Here is a 22133-nt window from a genome sequence, read left to right as displayed (position 1 = left end):
GAGGTGCAAATAGCAGAATCATAGTCCAGAGCTATTGTCCATTTAAAAAAATAGGAGCAGTTGTTATGATCTGAATTTGATAATCTCAATTTTGAGTTTGGGAAGGCTGCAGAGCATTATACCTTGGAAAGCCAGGCAAGGAAGGATATAACTGGAGCCCATATTTTACACACTTTTGCCAGCTCTTTTCTTAAACAGAGATGCACGTTAGAAAAAATGAGCTTCCTAAACCAACAACCACAATTTCAATCTGTTTTCTGTTCATAGGAGCACAAGGGAATCTCCAGTGAATGTCCACCATCTGCATATAATTAACATACTGCTAACGTCAAGTGCCTAATCAAACGATGAGTTCCTCAAGCTCATGTTGAACTCTACTGGAACACCCCCCCCTCCCCCAACTTTTCCCTATCTCTGCACTTACTTTAAGCCTGTTACACCTCCAATTTCTTCCAGTTTAGACAAAAGGTCAATAACCTGAAGTGTGAATTTTATTTCACTCCCCAAAGATGCTGCCTGACCTACTGAGTATTTCTAGCATTTTCTGCCTTTACATGCAAACCTGTGTTCCACTGTTAGTGACACAGCATTTGGATTCATCCAAAATTGTGATTTCCCTGAGTCAGAATTTTACTCTTTACTCTCTGCAACCATAGGAATTGAGGGACCTATATTTATTTCCTCTTAACCACTGAACCCAATTAAAAATAAATGAGTGATGAGATAACTGGATTAAATATTGCCTTTCATTCTGGGAGCCTGAATTCATCTAGTGGGTCTGAAAGTCACCTATCTGCTCACACTCTAAGCATCCTACTGTGATTAGAGTTTGATTCCAAGGGGGCATGTATCCGCAGCACAATATTAATGATTGCCAATTTTCATCCTGAGAAATAGTATGATGACTGGTATGACAATATCATGTCGATACATAGGTGTGCGCTCTTGAGTTTGAAACATCTTGTTGGGCAATACTGATGTAGAAATGCTTGAGACAAGCATGAAAGTACTTGCTGTTGACCCTGGGTATTTGAAATGAAAGACTTCCATTTCCCAAATGCCTTTGGTTAAAATTCTAATCCTACTGCCTTACATCTTATTGGGCAAGTCTTGTGGCACAGTGGGTTCGAGTCCCCCTCCAGGACTTGATGGCCAAGGAAGGTGTGTTCATAATGCAGCCAAACAGGTTGAGGATCAACCTGTAAATCCTTCCAACACACACCAATGGCAGGTGGTAAGAGCAGAAGAGATTCCTACTTAGCCACGTGATGGAAAGAATGTTGGAGCCTCTACCATCATATCCATAGCTCCAGACTATAACACGCATGTAAAAGTCTATATTGCCACAGTAACTGAGATTTCCTGAGTGAACTGTAACGCAGCACCACCAGATCTTATTAGCCAACTCTAATCACAAGCTTGCTTGATTGTCATTGCCAGTAAGAACCCCATTGGTGAATTTAACTTTATTTGTAGTCCCTAATAATGTCAAATGCAATCATCACAAATTTTGCCACAGGAAAATCCATGCCATTGTTTTAATAGCTATTAAATTATAAAGCCATTACATGAATTGTACATTTTTCATGTATGTTCCCAAAAAGATGTTTCACAGTTCATAGTCCTAACACCAACTTGGAATTCTATTATTGCTGCATTGGACAGCATGAACATTGTTCTGTGCTATTTAAATAAAGCCATCCATCAGATCTGCTTAAAACAATTACCAATGCAAATTCTGATTTGTGGAAGAGGAAAAGACAAAAAACAACAGAAGTGTTAGATAACAACAATATCATTTGATATTTAGATAAAAACCCTAAAAGATTAGGTTGCTTAAAAACTGCCAAATTATTCCAAAGCACGTCAATAATTTTTAGCCTTTGTAATCATTATTTACTAAATATTAACGTTCTTTCACATTCATTGTATTTAAATATATAAGATTTGAATCTGACATGGGTGAGCAACCGCAGTATATGCTGTTGGTGTTATTTTACATACTCTCCCTATAGAGGGCAGCATTTACTTAATTTTACTCATCTTTAGTGTTGGGCACATCCAGACTGTATTGGTCACACCTTAAAAAATAAATTTATTAAAAAACAGAGTCATTATAACACAGAAAAAGGATATTCAGCCCATCAATTCCTCGTGTGGCAATTTGTCTTATTCACCCACTCTATTCTTGGTAGCCTGGCAAGTTTATTTCCCTCGGGTGCCCATCCAATTTCCTTTTGAATTCATTCATCGTCTCTACTTCCACCCCCCTGGTGGGCATCGCGTCCCAGGTCGTTACCACCCACCATGTAAAACAAAAAAGTTCTTCCTCACCCCCGCCCCTGCATCTCTTGCCCAAAACTGTATCCCCCCAGCCCTTGCGCAATCAGCTAACAGGAACAGCTTTTCTTTGTCTACCTTATCTAAACCTGTCATAATCTTGTACCCCTCCATCAAATCCCCCCTCAATCTCCTTTTGCTCTAAGGAGAACAATCCCAGCTTCTCCAACCCAACCTTGTAGCTGAAATACCCCATTCCTGGAACCATTCTGGTAAATCTCTGCACCCTCTCGTGTACCCTCATATGTATGTAAGTTTCAGAATTCGAAACAGACATCCAAAATCTCCTATTTGTCAATGATGCTCTTCTGTGGAGACTGGAAAATACCCACAATGAAACCTCTCTAGGTAAGTGAAGTGAACTGGGAAACTAGCCTAGAGGATATCTCAATAGAGAAGCAGTTGCAAGCATTTAAGGGGATATTTCAGAGTATTCAGAATAAGTACATTCCTACTATTAAGAAAAATTCCGAAGGGGAGGGCCCACCATCCATGGTTAACTAAAGATGTTAGGGAAAGCATCAAACTTGAGGAAATAGCATACAACTCCGCAAAGATGAGTGGGAGGACAGACGATTGGTCAGAATATAAAGAACAGCAGGGAATGACTAAAAGGTTAATCAGGAGAAAGAAATTAGAGTATGCGAGGAAGCTAGCTGGAAACATAAAAATGGATAGCAAGAGCTTCTACAGGCATTCAAAAAGGAAAAGAATAAGTAAAGTTAGTGTTGGTCCTCTAGAGAGTGTCGGTTGGGAGTTAATAGTAGATAATAAGGAAATGGCAGAAGAAATGAACAAATATTTTGCTTCTGTGTTCACTATAGAGGATACAAAAAACATTCCAGTAATAGCTGCAAATCAGGAAGTGAAAAGGGAGAGAGGAACTTGGTGAAATTGAACTCACAAGGAAAATGGTACTGAGCAAATTGATGGAGCTGTGGGCTGGCAAGTCACCGGGTCCTGATGGGCTATATCCTAGGGTCTTAAAAGAGGTGGCTAATGAGGTAGTCGATGTGCTGGTGTTAATTTTCCAAAACTCACTAGATTCTGGAAAGGTTCCATCAGATTGGAAAGCAGCAAATATAACACCTCTATTCAAGAAGGGAGGGAGGCAATAAACAGGAGTTAGCATGACGTCTGTCGTGGGGAAGTTATTAGAATCGATCATTAAGGAGGTTATAGCTTAGAAGAGCTCAAGGCAATAGAGAAGAGTCAGCATGGTTTTGTGAAAGGAAATAACGTTTAGCCAATTTATTGCAGTTTTTTGAAGGAGTAAGGTAACATGAGCAGTGGTAAAGGGGAGCCTGTAGACGTACTGCACTTGGATTTCCAAAAGGCATTTGATAAGGTGCCACACCAGAGATTATTATGAAAAATAAAAGCATACGATGTATTGGCTAACATACTAGCATGGATAGAAGATTGGCTGGCTGGCAGAAAGCAGAGAGAATGCATAAATGGGTCTTTTTCTGATTGGCAGGACATGACGAGTGGAGTCCTACAGAGGTCTGTTCTGGGGCCTCAACTTTTTATGATTTATGTTCACTTTGGCAGGAAGAACAAAAGAGCAGAGTATTACTTAAGTGGAGAGCGACTGCATAATTCTGAGGTGCAGAGGGATCTAGATGTTCTAGCACATGAGTCACAAAAAGCACATGCAGGTACAGCAAATAATTAAGGAGGCTAATGGAATGCTATCCTTTATTATGAGAGGGATTGAACATAAAAGTAAGGGTGTTGTGCTTCAGTTAGGGCATTGGTGAGACTGCATCTTGAATACTGTGTGCAGTTTTGGTGTCCTTATTTAAGGAAGGATGTAAGTACATTGGAAGCAGCTCAGATGAGGTTTACTAGATTGACATCTGGGATGAGTGGGTTGTCTTATGAGGAAAGGTTGGATAGACTGGGCTTGTTTCCAGTGGAGTTTAGAAGAGTGAGGGGTGATTTGATTGAAGTATACAAGACCCTGAACGGCCTTGACAAGGTGGACGTGGAAAGGATGTTTCCTCTTGTGGGTGAGTCCAGAACTAGGGGGCACTGTTTTAAAATTAGGGGTCGCCCTTTTAGGACAGAGATGAGGAGAATTTTTTGTGCAACTTTGGAACTCTCTGCCTCAGAAGGTGGTGGAGGTGGGTCATTGAATATTTTTAAGGCAGAGGTAGATAGATTCTTGTTAGGCAAGGGAATCAAAGGTTATCGGGGTTAGAAGGGAATGTGGAAATCGAAACACAAGAAGATCAGCCGTGATCTTATTGAATGGCGGAGCAGGCTCGAGGGGCCGAATGGTCTACTCCTGTTCCCATTTCTCATGTTCTTATGTTCTTAATCTTGAAAATGGAAACAGATGCACAAAGACTTTTCTATGATGACGTATAGTTTATGGAACAAAATGATCCTATATTGCTGCAACATGAAACCATCACCTGCAGAAAACAACTGTTGACATTTGAAAAATGGAAACATATATCTCTATCTTGTGGAATTCAGGGTGACTGACTATGTGGTACAGTTGGCTCAGCGGGAACAATTCTTGCTCCTGAATCGGAGTTTTCTGGGAGGGGGGGGGGTCAACTCCCACTCCAGAGATTTGAGTACAAAATTTAGGCTGGCATTTCAGTGCAATACTCAGGCAATACCTCAACACATCTAACGTTTTTGCTGCAAATTATCTGGAACCTTCTGCTACCACCTGAGAGGTATGAGTTTGGGATTGAACGACCATGCAAGAGAATGTACCAAATGATCATGGCAGCATGGTCATATTAAACAGTTGGCGATTGCCAGATTAGTTGACAATGAAATGTTAAGAGTGATTTGGCACAAGATATGGGAATGGAAGAGAACAGCAGAATGATCTGCAAGTTGGATAGTCCAGTGGTTCAAAGAACCCCACAAAACTGTGCAAAAAGCCTTTGCAATTCTTAATTTCTAAAATATGTATTTAAAATAAATGTTTTTTTTAAAATTAAGATCGTTTTTAAAAAATGAAAGAAGCTTTAAAAAAATTGTTTCAATGTATCTGGCTGCCCCATGCCATTGTATGCAACAGAATGAGAATATATTGATTAACAATCCAGATGACTGACTAATTCTTAGGCTCTAAACAAGTTAGTGTTTTAATTTTGTGCAAATAGTGTGAATGGCCAAAATCTGAAATAAAAACAAAAAACGCTGGCAATATTCAGCAGGCCAAGCAGCATCTATAGTGGGCAAAACCCTATAGAATTAACGTCTCAGGTTGATGAATTCTCATCAGAACTAGGAAACATTGGAGGAGCAGTAGTATAATAAGGAGGGTGGGGGAAAAGAACCACAAGGAAGGTCTGTGATGGGATGGAAGGTAGCAAAGATTAATTGACCGAAGAGTTAGTGGTTCAAGGCCAAAGGGAGTGGAAATAGAGTAAGTAAAGAAACAATAGATGCCTCTGGAAGAGGTGTGAATGGCAGGGGGTTGAGCAGCCGCTGTCCAAAAGCAAAAACAAACAGAAGTTCGAGTTGAAACAAAGCTGGTAAAGAAAACAGGAAACAACATGGGGGCAGGGTTTACTGTCTGAAACTGTTAACTCAGTGTTGAGTCTGGGAGGCCGTAAAGTGGCTAATTGAAGGATTGGGCTGAATCTTCGGCTCGGTGAGTGGGGGCGGGGCTCGCTCGCTGAGGCGTGACGTGATGCGGGGTGACACTGGGCACGCGTGCCGACATCACAGCGCACCATTTAGGTTTTCAATTCGGCCTGTTAAGGCCATTAATGAACTAATTAAGCCTATTGAGAAAGCTGCCCGTCCAACCTGGGCAGGATGAGGTTTCATGAATGATTTAAAATTTTATTAAAATTAGTACTTTTGTCCCAGCTCGTGACAGTTTCACATGAGGGGACTTGTCATAAAATTTTTTACAACACTTTATTACACTGTTTAAACTTAAAACTAATCTCCCTGAGGCACAGAGGTGCCTCAGAGAGATTCCTGCGCTCTTTTGTGCGCAAGTGCGCGCTCCCGACACAGGGAACCCTGTCCCCCCTCCCCTCCCCTCTGCCCGCACCAGGAGCACACAGCACTTTTGGGCGCGCGTCACACTGGGCAGGCCTTAATTGGCCCGCCCACGTAAAATGGTGGTGCAGGCTCGATCGGGTCCTTGCCCTCCCCGCACAACAAACCCCCCCCCCCCCCGGACAGGGCAGAAAGTTCTACCCATGAACCTCTGCTCTTTAAGCTAGCGGTGAGCTCCATTGGAACATTGGAGAAGGCTGAGGTCCGTGTGAGAGCAAGGTGGAGAATTAAAGAGACAGGCAATCAGAGCTTGGGGCATCCGCTTGCAGACTGAGTGGTGGTGTTACACAAAGTGGTCATCCAATCTGAGATCTCACTAGTGAGGATTACAGCTCTATCTCCGTGCAGTGTGCTAGGAACTAGATGTGGGTGTTTGGAATGGGTTTTAGCTTTAATGTTTAAGTTTGACTTGTATGTCTGTATTTGTGCGTTAAGAAAAGGTGAACTTGAATTTTAGTCTCATTTTAAAAAATGCCTGCATCTTAGTGAGGTTTACAACTTTTGAAGGGGTGTTAAAACAAACAAGGTAGAAAAAACTGTGCTGTTGCATAGCAACAGGGGTCCAGAGAGAGAGGCCCCATGCAGACACAAAGAAACCAGAAGCAATTTGAGTTCAGTTGGTCATCCTGCTCTAAGGTGAAGGGAGCAGTTTAAGTCTCTCTCTATCTGACATAGTAGCAGACTACTGAGAAGAATAAGTCTAAGAATCTTAGATGAGTTGCTCTAAAGTTAAAGTAACAGTGAATGTCAAGTGAGTTCTGGATGTCAAGGGTGATACCAAGTCATCAGCTGTCTACTGGGACAGGGAACTGCAGGGAACAGGTCTTAAAGGAAAAAGAGAAAGGCTCAAGAAGCCTTTAAGTTAAGTCCGAGGAAAAGAATAGGAATCTGGAAAAGGCCCTGTTAAGTGAAGCTTAAAGGGAGAAAGCTGTCGGACGCAGACTTGAAGCAAAATAGGCTGGTAAGAAGCCAGAAGATCCAAGGAGACAGCCGAAGGTCTGTAACTCTTTACTATGGGCATGTGAAGCAGTTGTATTCTCTTGGCATGGCTGAGTCAGAGAGAGAGAGAGAGTACATGAAAGCCAAAGCTTGAATGCATGAGGCAATCCAGGAGAGAGGAACATCGGACGGAGAGTTTGAAACCCTGAAGGTGGACCCTTGTGGAGGGAGTCGGAGAGAAAGCATCGTTTGGGCGAAGATGCCAAAGCAGGTTCTTTGAGAGTGGAGATTAGAAACACTCGTGTGAAAGACAGAGTTCAGTGAGACCGGTTAGCTCACAGACAAGCTTCTGGGGGGAGTTGATGAGAGATCCATAGCATCTGTTTGCGGGACACCTATCACTTGGTTTCAGAGTGCCTGACCACAGGTCACCTATGACTGTATACTTACTGTGAACATTAGAATATAAAAATAGCCTTTGTACATTGTTATCCTTACGAATCTGTGTACGTCTGTAAAGATATAGTTGTGGGTGAAGTAGTATTATAATATAGTTTAACTTGTTTAATAAATGTTTTATTCTTTTGTTCAAAGTTCATCAGCTGACTCCTGTGACTGTTCAGTAGCCGCCCTCCACGTTTCTAACCAAAAAATAAAAGTTAGGATCTATCAAGCTGGGCTGCACCCCGGGATCTGAATTGTCCAATAGTAACATCAGCTGGGATCATAAGTGTTATTGCAATGTTCTTTACTGGCATTCCCAGTGTGGAGCTGGAGTGACATCAGCAGATTGTCCAAGCAACCAATCACAATAAAGGATTTTCACAGACAGCCAAAGGAGACAAGGAGCACTAGCAGAACAGAACCTGTAAAAAGTTTTCCGTAGAGCAAATTAAAGATGGGATATACACATAGGGTAGAGGCTAAAATATCCTGAATGGTTAAAAAATTATTTTTTTAAAGTTTAAAATCTATCAGTCCGTGCTCAACAAATATAAGATTAATTATTCTTGGCCCGCTCTGTTGTTCATCATTTTTAAAAAATCAAATTGCTGTTTTAGAAAAAACCTTGTTACACCTGCCTCATCAAGATGTAACTTTTTAATAGAGCGTCTAACAGAGATACAGGAGCAGCAAAGTTGAAATTCTTGCTGATTTCTAGTGGGGTGGGGGAGTTCCATCGTGCAGCCTGTGTTGGAGCCCTGAGTGATAGACTGCAGTTTCAGTATTCTGCGCTAATCTCTGCTTGCCCGACATCCAGAAGTTGCTGTCAGTTTTAGACGGGTAATGAAGGGGAATGCTGGCAGCCCCCTTCTGCAAAATTGGGCTGATATTAAATTATTTAGCCACAATTTTTACAAACATGCTACATATTCATCGGAGCTTTGAGGATAGTGTAAGGTTATTTTACCCTAACCAAGTGATGCTGTTTTTCCTAGGTTTTTATTTGATGATTCTCCAATTATGCGGAAGCAACATGAGAAATATTTTGTTATGCCTGAAGCATACGTAAGCTTTGCATAAACCTAATTTGCTAAAAAGACTTAAAAGCCTTTAGAAGATTAGCCAGTGGACTGGCTGTTGATAGAATATTTTCAGCATGAGAGTGTGGTGGAGGCAGGTTCAATCGAGGCTTTCACTAGGGAATTGGATTATTATCTGAAAATGAACAATGCACAGGCTCACGGTGAGAAGATGCAAGAATGGCACTTAGTTATACTGTTCCTTCAGAGAGCCGGCACAGACACAACGGGCTGAATGGCCTCCTGTGCATTGCGATTGTGTAACAATTTGGCGATTATATTGTGTCTTCAGTACAACATAGAGGCAACGTACATTAAATTCGTTAGGTGGAGTTGTATCTGGCTTTGTTGGGATTTTGAGATTCTTGTCGACGTGAGAGCTAAGTGGCGGGAGAAGCGTATGCGCAGGCTGAAGTGTAAAAGAAGAAAGATGAGGTAGAGGTCCAGGTGAACAACTGCTGAAGGTGCAGTACTGATCAGGGCTTTGTTGAATCTTACATGGCAAATGGACACTGACGCTTCTGTTTATACATCTTTTTCTAAGGCTAACAATTTAGAGACACTTCAGATGCTGGTCTCGAGAAGATTTTGTAAATTGGTCTGTTGTGGTACTGTGCCTTCATGTTGCAAAATAAAGTGAGTTGTGAAAATGCTGATGAAAGTTTGAAGTGCCAGTAAATTTGACATGCTGTTTCAGCATGTTTCAACGAATTTCTGTTAATTTATTGACACACCTGCCTATTGTAGCCGAAGATTCGAGTGCCTTATATCCATTGGGTTGCTTCATGCAGTAATTGGGGAGGCAGTGGCATAGTGGTATTGTCACTGGGCCAGTATTCCAGGCAAATGCTCTGGGGACCCAGGTTTGAATCCCACTGCAGCAGATGGTGGAATTTGAATTCAATAAAAATTATAGAATTAAAAGTCTAATGAGAACCATGAAACCATTGCCGATTGTCATTTAAAAACCCCTCTGGTTCATTAATGTCCTTTAGGGAAGGAAATCTGCTGTCCTTACCTAGTCTGGCCTACATGTGACTCCAGACCCACAGCAATGTGGTTGACTCTTAAGTGCCCTCTGAAATGGCCTAGTAAGCCACTCGGTCCTCAAGGCCAGTTAGGGATCCCATGAACGAAGAAAAAAAATGGTTAGCTTCTGTGAATTCCAGCAGATTAATGAGGCAAAACCTTTAGCTTCTAAACCTGTAATCACCCCTTCTATATAGCCTTTGTAGTATTTTAGATGAACCTAGTTAAAACATTCAAACATGTTTTTAAATGCAAATTTAATTTGCATAATTTCTAGATATATTTCTTATTAAAAATATTGAGATAAGTTTTGCAGTCTTGAATCTATGGAGTTCCTAAAAATATTAACCATACCATCTCAATGACTCATTTTCTGTTAATGTTTTGTGAAATCTTGGATGCCTTCTAGTTCAATTAAATGATATGTTGCATTATCCATTCTGCTCATTCCTTCAAAGTGAATTGGAATTCCCTTTTTGTCAGATGGTGAAATTGGTTTAAGACTGGTAGCTACTGCCTTAAATCTTCTGTCAAAAAGATCTGCATGTGAATTATCTTTCAAATAAATGTCAGTTCTATATAAGTCTTGCCTTATATACATGTGCTCAAGGGAGTGTGACCAATTTGTCCAAACCATTTACCCCAAGTTGTCCCCAAAACGAACCCCAAGTTATTAGCATCACTATATAAATGCTGGAAGGAGTTGGAGGATGGCATCCCTAAGGTGGACATGCATTTAGGAGGCCATTTTGCATGCTAACGTACTGACTATTGGCATTACTTTGCCTGCATATCAATTTCCTCGATGTTTTGGAGGTTCTGTCAAATCTATTGCTGGTAGCTTTATTTGGGTCTGCTTTGAAATAAGTTACAGATTTGCCATTGAAAATTCTCCCTTTTTCTTGCTTTGAGGAGGAGTATGAAAATATGAAAGAGGCTTGAGTGCACCGAGACCTTTGAAGTGGAGCATTTTGGAAGGAATTTGTTCCCTACAGGCTCATAGCCGCTTACCAAGGTTTATAGATGAAGCATTCTTTCTTGGACTTCACAGAATCATAGAACCACAGAATTGTTAGGGTGTAGAAGGAGGCCATTCAGCCCATCATGTCTGCACCAGTTCTCTGAGCATTTTAACTTAGTGCCAATCTCCTGCCTTTTCCCTGTAATCCTGCACATTGCCCCCATAACCCTGCACACTTCTCTGACAGTCATTACCTTAGAAGGCAGGGATTTTGTCTGGAGGCTACTGGGGAGATGTATCAACTGTTGGCTGAAGACAAGCTGCTACTTCCGCCAGGAGAACGGAATTGTCTGGACTGGACTGCTCTTCCCTGAATCTCTTTGTGACTGGCTCCTTCCAGTAGCCTTTGGTGACCTTTGCTGCATTCATCTGTACATCAAGCAGCTCAGGGATCCTCTATTTAGGAGAATGTAATTCACATTATGCCCAATGGAAGCAAGAAAACAGCAAACTATTCAGTTTTACAGACTGACATAGTCTAGGCAAAGTTGACAATTGGGTTATATTCAAATCCCAAATGGCAACCCCTTCAAATAAGAAAGTTGTGCATTCTATCAATGTTGGGCTCATGCGCAATATCATTCACCTTATCTTGTATGTTGATGTCAGACACACAAGAAACTGCCTTGACACTTTAACAGGCAGCAGTTCACCATGCCAGCTCTCAATACTTGGAACTATGTATCCAAATCAATGACCAGGGCCTCCTTTCACACAGGGTGGAGTGTATAGGAAAGGGAGAATATACTGAAAGCAAGCAGTTAGAGGATGGAGGGTGCAACTGATAACCCAATCCTTTCACTGCGTAAAGATTAAGTCATCCAATAACGCTCTTCACACAAATCCTCACAAAATTCCTCATGGTCAAAGACCTCAGCCATAAGTAGAATCTGTGCTGCACATACCATTATCCAAAGCTCCCATAAAGAGAAAATTCTGAGCTCTTTCAATGTATCAACCTTGTTTATTTAAGGACCAAAAGATACCAAAACTTCCAATCATCCTACTTACAGTTTATTAACACTGTTTATACTCCCTTTGTACCCATTAATTTACCTGCTTGCACTCCTAATTTGCTATTCCTAAGATGCTCTCCCTGAGTGAGATGATGTTCAGAAGTGAGTAGCTCAACAACATTAAAAGCCTGAGATGACCAATCCTCTCAGGAAGCACCTTGTATCGTAATCAAGTATTTAATTGTGTTCGAGCGATGGCATTGACTGGAGATTCACTTGTGCTCCTACATACAGAAGATCGGAATTGTGGCTGTTGTGTTAGGGGGTGCATGCTTGCAATGTGAATTTCTGTGAGTGAAAAGTTATGGACTGCGTGAGGATTAGGTTTTGGTTCTATCCTTCGCTGCCTTTCCTTTCTGGAGTGGAACACCTCAGAGCAGCCGTACTCCCACAGTGCCAGGGCATGTCTGAAGCCTCCTCCTGTGTTGTGGAGGTTAATGCCACTGCTGGAGAGACGGAAGAATTTTCAGCCAGTTCTTGGAACCCACTATTACAGGGCATGAGTTTGGTGGGGATGCTGTTTGATAGCAGCGCAGGTCAGATAGACCTGTCTCGAAAGAGCTATGAAAGTGTTTGTTTTGAAGCATCTGTGGTGGCGTTGTTTGGAACTTGTAGGCTGGTTTTGGCCTCTTTGGTGATGCAGAACTCTCCTGGCTGTTACAATACTTAGGTGTTCTGCCAACTGTAGGAAACTTGCATTCTGGCTGGAAGTGGTGCATTAGCCTAGTGGTTATGATATCGCAATAACATTTCTGAATTAAAACTCCATCATGGTGGGTTATGACTCTGAATGTAATAAAGCTGATAACTTGATGATCACCTGAAAATTACCGAGCAAACAGCTGGGTTATCATAAAGACCCAACTGGTTCACTGATGTCCTTTAGATAATTCAGGGAAGGGGGCCGTCTGCCTCCCCCGCAGTCTTGCCCACGTTTGCCCCTAGTCCTTTGTAACACAGCTGACATTCATATGTCCTTAGGGCAACCGGGGATGGCGAATAAGTACTTGCCAATTTTTTTTTTTTTTTTTATTCTTCCATGCTGCTGGCTGGGTCAGCATTTATTGCCCGTACCCAATTGCCCTTGAGAAGGTGGTGGTGAGCTGCCGCCTGCAACTGCTGCAGCCCATGTGGTGTAGGTACACCCACAGCGTTGTTAGGGAGGGAGTTCCAGGATTTTGATCCAACGACAGCGAAGGAACGGTGATATATTACCAAGCCAGAATGGTGAGTGACTTGGAGGGGAACTTCCAGGTGGCATCTGTTGCCCTTGTCCTTGTACGTGGTAGAGGTCATGGGTTTGGAAGGTGCTGTTAAAGGAGCCTTGATAAATTTCTGCAATGCATCTTGTGCATGATACATACCGCTGCCACTGTTTGTCGTTGGTGGAGGGAGTGAATTTTGAAGGTAGTGGACGGGGTGCCAATCTAGTGGGGCTGCTTTGTCCTGGATGGTGTCGAGTTTCTTGAGTGTGTTGGAGCTGCACTCATTCAGGCAAGTGGGGAGTATTCCATCACACTCCCGACTTGTGCCTTGTAGATGGTGAACAGGCTTTGGGATAATGGTACCCACATTGCAGCAGCAAGTTTCAAACAAAACAAGGGCAAAGTTTCAACGTATTTTATTTGAAGACTTATTTTATAAACTTTTCCTTTCAGAGAAGACTTCTGTACAGCAGCTTTGTACTGACCTGGTAGAAAATGGATCATCTATTGAAAGAAGTTCAGTTATCATCAGGCCACAATCTTTGGACCTCAGGCTTATTACTGCGGATGGAGACGAAATTGATGCAAATGCTCAAGCATTCGGTTATATGGAACTTTACGTAAGTCATGAGTTATAATTATTGATTATTTTTAAAGATGGCTTTTTGAGGATGACATTTTAAGGATATTTTTTATAAATTATTCTTGTTATGTTAGCTGAATCCTTTGAATATCAAAATACTTTGGTATTCGTCTTAGGGGAACATGGACCTAAGTTGGAATTTTACGCCCCTATTGCACCAGAGATGGGGCTGTAAAATGCGACAAGCCGTTGAAAACCCCACTGACTTCAGCTGGGAAGGAAGATCCTGCCCTGGGAGGGGCTGTAAAATTCTGCCCATAGTGTCAGTCCCTAATATTTATAATAAAGATTAAATTTAGATTGCTGAGAGTTAGAAAAAAATTAATTGTGTTCATCTTTAATTACCTGCTCTACAAACATCTAAATTCATAAAAGGGATTTGGATAATTTATACCAACATTTTATATTTAGCCACAGATTGGTTGTGTCGCTTACTACACAGCCTTGCATTGTTCTGTATTCACAATTGCTTTGCTGCAAAGTGATTTTGGATGCTTATGGATGCCTGAGCACCATGTTCTTTCACAATATCCAAACAAAAGGTGAATTTTTAAGATGCCTGTATGTAGTGGGTAGGAGTTCCATGCCACCTGATAAGATGTAAACTTCCATTTAACGTAACCCTAGTGCAGTGGGTGAAATTTTTTTTATGCCCACATGGTCAGAAAGACCTTGCATGTAGCAGTGGCTTGTCGAAAATTGCATGTACGTAATTTCTACGGCAGCCTTCTGTCTTGTAAGATGATGGTTTATGCCTGGTGTGGCTCAGGCAGTCTCTGCTGCATTTGCTGTGGAGGAAGACAGTGGGGCTGAGAAGGTGCATGATTCACTGGCCTCTGTTTTCCCTGGGCATACCTCTCAGCCAACTGAGCTTTTTGTTTCTGCTTGCCTCTTTCAATGTCCTTTTCAAACAGTCAACCCCCAGAGGTCACAGCCGTCAGCGACTGTCTCCCAGCTGTCCGTGTCAATGTCCACCATCTTCATAGCTCGCTTGCATGTTTCCTTGTAGTGGAGGTATGATAATCCAGATTAATTTTATTTTTATTATATGTTCATGAGAAGCGGGTGTTGCAGGCAAGGCCGGGATTTCTTCACCAATAGGTCTTGTGAAAATGGTGGCAAACTGCCCTTGATCTGCTGCAGACATTGTGGTGAGGGTACGCCCACAGTGGTCAATTCACCATACAGAAGGTCTTTGGGTATATGGCTGTCATCCATCTGATGAATGTGGCCAAGTTAGCGCAGATTTTGTTGGCTTAGCAAGCCGTGTTTGCTGATGGAATTAGCATGTTCCAATGCTGCTGAGTTGGTGACCGTGTCCTGCCAAGAGATGCCAAAGATACAGCTGAGACAGCGAAGCTGTAAACTGTCCCTCCTACCTTGCCTATATTGTCTAAGTATCATCACTGTAGAGGAATGCACTGAGTCTCAGGGTTGGAAAACTCGCAGTTTAGTGTTCTCAGTCAGGTTGCTGTTATACCTTCTTACTCAGCTTGGATGTAATAGCTGCAGCTTTTGCAATGCATGTGTTAATTTTAGCATGATGTGACAGATTGCTGGTGATTATGGAGTCTAGATATGTGAAGCTATCAACAGCTTCCAACGTCACATTATCAATGCTGGTAGCTGGCAGTATGGCAACATCCTGGACCATGACATTATCTTTCCGATACTGATGGTCAAACCAATGCTTCACAGGCATAAGAGAGTCTGTCCATTTGCCACCAAATGTGTTCCTCAGTGTGGAATGCTGGTACGGCATTGTCAAGGTAAAGCAACTCTCTGACAAGGACTCGGTGCATCTTTTCCTGGATCTCAGGCAAACAATGCTGAACATCTTTTTGTCAGTGCTGGTATGTAAATTGACACTCTCTTTGGATGACTTGAAAACATGTGATAGCAGCAAACAGAAAAATATACCAAAGATTGTCAATGCCAGAGTACAGCCCTGTTTGACCCCACTTTGGATCTCAAAGGGTGATAATGGTTGGTAAATGGATTGCAAATTTAAAGAAAATTTTCTAAACAGGTTAGAGGTTATTTCTGTGCACAGGTTCTACAAGTGATATGTGTGGTCTAGTTGTAAATGTTTTGGAAAAGGATGAAGAACAATTAAACATAAAAATATTTAACTCGAGGAAGACTAATTTAAATGAATTAAAAAGGAATCTAGTCCAGATTAATTTTATTTCTATTATATGTTCACGAGAGGCGGGTGTTGCAGGCAAGGCCGGAATTTCTTCACCAATAGGTCCTGTGAAAGTGGTGGCAAACTGCCCTTGAACTGCGGCAGGCATTGTGGGGAGGGTACGCCCACAGTGCAGTTAGGTAGGTAGCTGTAGGATTTTGATCCAGCAGCAGGGAGGGATGGTGTGTGACTTGAACTTGCAGGTGTTGGTGCTCCCATATGCCGACTGCTCTGGCTCTTCTAAATGGTAGAGGTTGGGAGGTGCTGTCGAAGAAGCCTTTGTGAGATGCTGCAGTGCAATCTTGTAGATCATACACACTTGTCATCTTTAGAATAATCGACCTAAACAGAGTTGGCACATTTGGTGACCGCTTTGGTGCCTTTGGAGATGGCCAGCTCCCCTGGCAGCATGGGGCAGTTGGCGCTCTGGATCTCCCTGGCCGAGATGGCGTGGGCGCTTGTAGTGGTGGATGAGGTGTGAGGCCTCGGAGTCGATGTGCTTGAAAATGTCGACAGTGAAGGAACTCATAACACTCATGGCCTTGGACGAGATCCTGGTGGAAGGATGAACCTGGTAAAATCCACTTCTGGTAAAATCCCAGCGGGCATGTGCCATCCAGCCTGCAAACTGACTTCACGCTCCCCCTAACACCACCAACCTCCCCCACCCTCCCCCAACACACCCCTCTGCCCACCCACTCCTGGAATAGGTGTAAAGTTAAGAACAAAGAAAGTAGGAGCAGGAGTAGGCTATTCGGGATAGATAATTTGCCAACACACCATTGTGTCCTAGTAGGCTATTTGACGCCTCAGGCCTACACCTGCCATACAACTAGATGATGGCTGACCTCCTACCTCCATACCATTTTTAAGCACTATCCACATATCCCTTGATATGTTTAATATCCAGAAATCTATCGATCTCTGTCTTGAATTTACTCAATGACTGAACCTCGATAGCTCTCTGGGGTACAGAATTCCAAAGATTCACCACCTTCTGGGTAAAGAAACTCCTCCCCATCTCAGTCCTATAATCTATCCCCTTCACATTGACAGTATTTCTACAAAATGATTGATGTCTAGCTATCAGTAACCTAATGAAAATAGCACTAACTGAATTATCTGCACATCTCTGGTCTGTGAACTTTGGAATGAGCTGATTAATCAGACTCCGCCTTTAGAATCTGTTGAGGTGCATTTCAAAGCTTTCTAGTTACACAGCGGTGTTGCACCTTTACACTTTTTACAAAAAGCTTTTTTTTTGATAAGTGTCGAAGAATTGTCTCTTCACAGGGATTGCTCTAGGTGTCCAGTTTTTGCAAACCAATTTCTAGCCCAGTGTGCCAGACCAAGCCTGCACATAGTAGGATGATAACTCATCCTGTTGGAAGAAGCAGTGGAACTCGGTAAACAGTTTACCGATTTTAAATCATTGCTACTTTTTCACTTTCATTCTATCATGATTTTGTGTGCAGCTTGTTGTATTTATTGAGCGCTGGTCATCCAAATATCTTTTTTTTAAATCTTTCCGAAGGCCACAATATTCTAACTTAAACACTGCAATGCCATTATTCTTTGTTCACTGAAATAATGGACTTCTGTCAGTTGTGTTGATACTGCCAAGTGACTCAGATATCCTGGTAAACACTGTTCCAAAATGGTCAGTGATATCACCAAAATTACTGACTTCTGTCCCTGCTGTGACTTTTCACCACTCTAAACATTTGGAATTTTATTTTGCAGAATGTAGCAACTTTAGTTCTTGGTAAATAGCAAATAATAAATGATCTGTTTTAGAGTCGAGGATACAGATTGGTGGGAAACGATAGTTTTAAAGAAGTGGAGCAGGTCTTCCTGATGTTGCCAAGCACATTGGATTGCCTGGGCACAGTATATGGAGGGACATCAGACAGGGAGATCGGACACTACAGGGTCCACCTGATTTTCCACCTGGTTACATTACTGGATGAGGAATCAACCACACTCACACGGACATGTGATCTGTCCCAGTTTCCCCAATGTGCTGTGCAAAATGTGCACCCGAGCCTGGGTGAACATTGACCATGACTTGCGCAGATTGTCAAAGATACGTCTACATGTTGATGGAATTGTTTCTCAGCTCCTGGAGCCAGCTTCACAGTAAACAAAATTAGAAACTATATATGCTTAATTGTACAACTTCTAGTCATTAAAAAAAAAGAGGGGAGGCGGTGGTGTAGTGATAGTATCACTGGGCTAATAATTCAGAGGCTAGAAAAATTTTCTGGGAACATGGATTCAGATCCCACCATGGCAGCTGGTGGAATTTAAATTTAATTAATAAAATCTGGAATTGAAAACTAACTTCAGTAATGGTGACCATGAAACTATCACCGATTGTCATAAAAAGTCACCTGATTCACTAATGTCCCTTTAGGGTGCCACCCTTACCCGGTCCGGCCTACATGTGACTCCAGACCCACAGCGATGTGGTTGATTCTTAACTGGCCTCTGAAATGGCCTAGCAAGCCACTCAGTTTAAAGGCAACCAGGGACGGCCAATAAATGCTGGCCTTGCCAGTGATGCCCACATCGATGAAAGAATAAATTTGTTCAGAGAATTTTTCTAACACAGGAGAGTGGGTCTCAGAAGCAAAAGATTGAGACCCCCTGTCACAGTGATCTCAATCTTCAAAGAAGTTAATGTCCGTCAGACAGGATCCTCACATTCTGAATCCATGTTGAGTGATGTTTACCTGCTTGTTAATGTACAGATGATTTTCAGGTCTACTGGTAATTAATTCCATTATTCTACAAACAATAGAAACAAGACTAGTAAGTCCAAGGTGGCCTCTTCATCAGCCTTTCTGAATATAGCTGACACATTAACTTGTCAATCTCCTAGTACCTCTAGGGTGTTTCGTGACAACACGATAATTCAGTGCTTCACAATTCTCCTCCTGTAATCTCTTGCAGCACTTCTGGGGTTAATATCTTCTTTGGCGATTTATTTGTTTTGAGCCTATTTAGCCTGCCATTGATTTCACATGCAATAACTTCGGTTAGAGCAAAAACAAAAATACCTGGAAAAACTCAGCAGGTCTGACAGCATCTGCGGAGAGGAACACGGTTAACATTTCGAGTCTGAAAGACTCTTCATCAGAACTAAGGAAAAATAAAAAAGAGGTAAAATGTAAGCTGGTTTAAGGGAGGTTGGGACAGGTAGAGCTGGATAGAGGGCCAGTGATAGGTGGAGATAGACAAAAGGACAAAGAGGTGTTGGTGGTAGTGATATTATCTAAGGAATGTGCTAATCCTGACATTAAGGGTAGAAAGCAGGACGAGCAAAGTACAGATAACCCTAGTGGGGGTGGGGTGGGTGGAAGGGATCGAAATAGGCACAAAGGTAGAGATAAAACAATGGATGGAAATACTAAAGGCTGAGCGTCAACTCGCAGACACTTCCTCCTACCTTCCCCTGGACCATGACCCCACCACTGAACATCAAGCCATTGTTTCTAGGACTGTCACTGATCACATCTCCTCTGGAGATCTTCCTTCTACAGCTTCCAACCTCATAGTCTCCCAACCTAGAAAAGCCCGCTTCTACCTCCTGCCCAAAATCCACAAACAGGACTGTCCCGGCAGACCGATTGTGTCAGCCTGTTCCTGCCCCACGGAACTCATTTCTTACTATCTTGACTCCATTCTCTCTCCCCTTGACCAGTCTCTTCCCAACTACATCCGCGATTCCTCTGACACCCTATATCATATCAACAATTTCCAGTTCCCTGGCCCCAACCGCCGCCTCTTCACCATGGATGTCCAATCCCTCTACACCTCCATCCCCCACCAGGAAGGTCTGAGGGCTCTCTGCTTCTTCCTCGAACAGAGGCTCGAATAATCCCCATCCACCACTTCTCTCCTCCGTCTGGCTGAACTTGTTCTCACACTGAACAATTTCTCCTTCAACTCCTCTCACTTCCTCCAAATAAAAGGTGTGGCTATGGGTACCTGCATGGGCCCCAGTTATGCCTGTCTCTTTATGGGGTATGTGGAACTTTCCTTGTTCCAGTCCTGCCCCGGCTCCCTCCCACAACTCCTTCTCCAGTACATTGTGCAGCTTCATGCTCGCGTCTGGACCTGGAAAAATTTATTAATTTTGCTTCCAATTTCCACCTCTCCATCATTTTCACATGATTCATCACTGACAGTTCCCTTCCCTTCCTTGACCTCTCTGTTTCAATTTCTGGTGATAGACTGTCCACCAATATTCATTACAAGCCTACCGACTCCCACAGCTACCTTGACTACAGCTCCTCACACCCCGCTTCCTGTAAGGATTCCATCCCAATCTCTCAGTTCCTTCGCCTCCGTCTGATGATGCCACCTTCAAAAACAGTTCCTCTGACATGTCTTCCTTCTTCCTTAACCGAGGTTTCCCACCCACGGTGGTTGACAGGGCCCTCAACAGTGTCCGGTCCATCTCCCACGCATCCGCCCTCGCACCTTCCTCTTCCTCCCAGAACCATGATAGAGTTCCCCTTGTCCTCACTTATCACCCCACCAGCCTCCGCATTCAAAGGATCATCCTCCGCCATTTCCGCCAACTCCAGCATGATGCCACCACCAAACACATCTTCCCTTCACCCCCCCGGCGGGATTCCACAGGGATTGTTCCCTCTGGGACACCCTGGTCCATACCTCCATCACCGCGTACAGCTCAACCCCTTCTCATTGGCACCTTCCCATGCAACCGCAGAAGGTGCAACACCTGCCCCTTTACTTCCCCTCTCCTCACCGTCCAAGGGCCCAAACACTCCTTTCGAGTGAAGCAGCATTTCACTTGCACTTCCCTCAATTTAATCTACTGCATTCGCTGTTCCCAATGCGGTCTCCTCTACATTGGAGAGACCAAACGCAGACTGGGTGACCGCTCTGCGGAACACCTTCGGTCTGTCCGCAAGCATGACCCAGACCTCCCTGTCACTTGCCATTTCAACACACCACCCTGCTCTCGTACCCACATGTCCATCCTTGGCCTGCTGCAATGTTCCAGTGAAGCTCAACGCAAACTGGAGGAACAGCACCTCATCTTCTGACTAGGCACTTTACAGCCTTCCGGACTGAATATTGAGTTCAATAACTTTAGATCATGAACTCTCTCCTCCATCCCCACCCCCTTTCTGATCCCCCTTTTTCCAATAATCCATATATATATTTTTCTTTTCCCACCTATTTCCATTATTTTTAAATGTATTTCCATTCATTGTTTTATCTCTACCTTATAGCCTATTTCAATCCCTTCCCTTCACCCCACCCCACCCCCACTAGGACTATCTGTACCTTGCTTGTCCTGCTTTCTACCCTTAATTAGCACATTCCTTAGATAATATCACCACCTTCAACACCGCTTTGTCTTTTTGTCTATGACATCTTTTGGCTATCTCCACCTATCACTGGCCCTCTATCCAGCCCTACCTGTCCCACCCCCACCCCATTAAACCAGCTTATATTTCACCTCTTTTCTATTTTTACTTAGTTCTGATGAAGAGTCATTCGGACTCGAAATGTTAACTGTGTTCCCCTCTGCAGATGCTGTCAGACCTGCTGAGTTTTTCCAGGTATCTTTTGCCTTTTTGCCTTTATCTTTGGTTAGAGCTTGTTGCTTGTGACTTTATGAATATTTGAAGGAAGTAATAATCGAGAATATTCACTAAGATAAAAGCAAAAAATTGCGGATGCTGGAAATCAAAAACAAAAACAAAAATACCTGGAAAAACTCGGCAGGTCTGACAGCATCTGCGGAGAGGAACACAGTTAACGTTTTGAGTCCGTATGACTCTTCACTAGAATACCGAATATGAGAATATTCACTGTTCTGAGCTGATCTTCTGTTTTACGTCTGTTTGCATTTTGAGTTTTTTTTTAACTTCTTTGTCCTCTATGGGTTGTGGTCCTGATGTTTCTTCTCCGCCAGGTTTAGCTTTAGTTGCTGGTCTTTCTTTCCTTCTGGTCACCTTTCTAATATATTTTTGAAATTTTTTCAACCCCTCCCAGTGATTCCCTTTTCTGCCCACTTTCTGATGGATTTGTGCATACCATTTTCCTTTTTATCTCACTTACAATTTCAATGCCGCCTCATGTGCTTAGCCAGTGCTTGTTGATTCTGGTAATGTATTTATCCTACAGTATCCACCGTT

At 42.8% G+C, this 22133-nt stretch overlaps 1 protein-coding gene across 2 annotated transcripts in view; it reads left to right on the top strand.

Annotated features, from left to right (window-relative positions):
• fmn1 (formin 1) overlaps positions 1–22133 on the top strand; it is a 377136-nt gene that overhangs the window by 29001 nt on the left and 326002 nt on the right. For both annotated transcript variants that reach the window (XM_041214614.1, XM_041214615.1), the window contains exon 3: positions 13574–13740. In XM_041214614.1, coding sequence (XP_041070548.1) covers positions 13574–13740 — 167 coding nt within the window. The remainder of the gene's footprint in view (positions 1–13573; positions 13741–22133) is intronic.

Source organism: Carcharodon carcharias, chromosome 20 (assembly GCF_017639515.1).
Source record: "Carcharodon carcharias isolate sCarCar2 chromosome 20, sCarCar2.pri, whole genome shotgun sequence".
In the NCBI taxonomy this organism is placed as follows: Eukaryota; Metazoa; Chordata; class Chondrichthyes; order Lamniformes; family Lamnidae; genus Carcharodon; species Carcharodon carcharias.
This window is presented reverse-complemented; position numbering and strand designations above follow the sequence as displayed.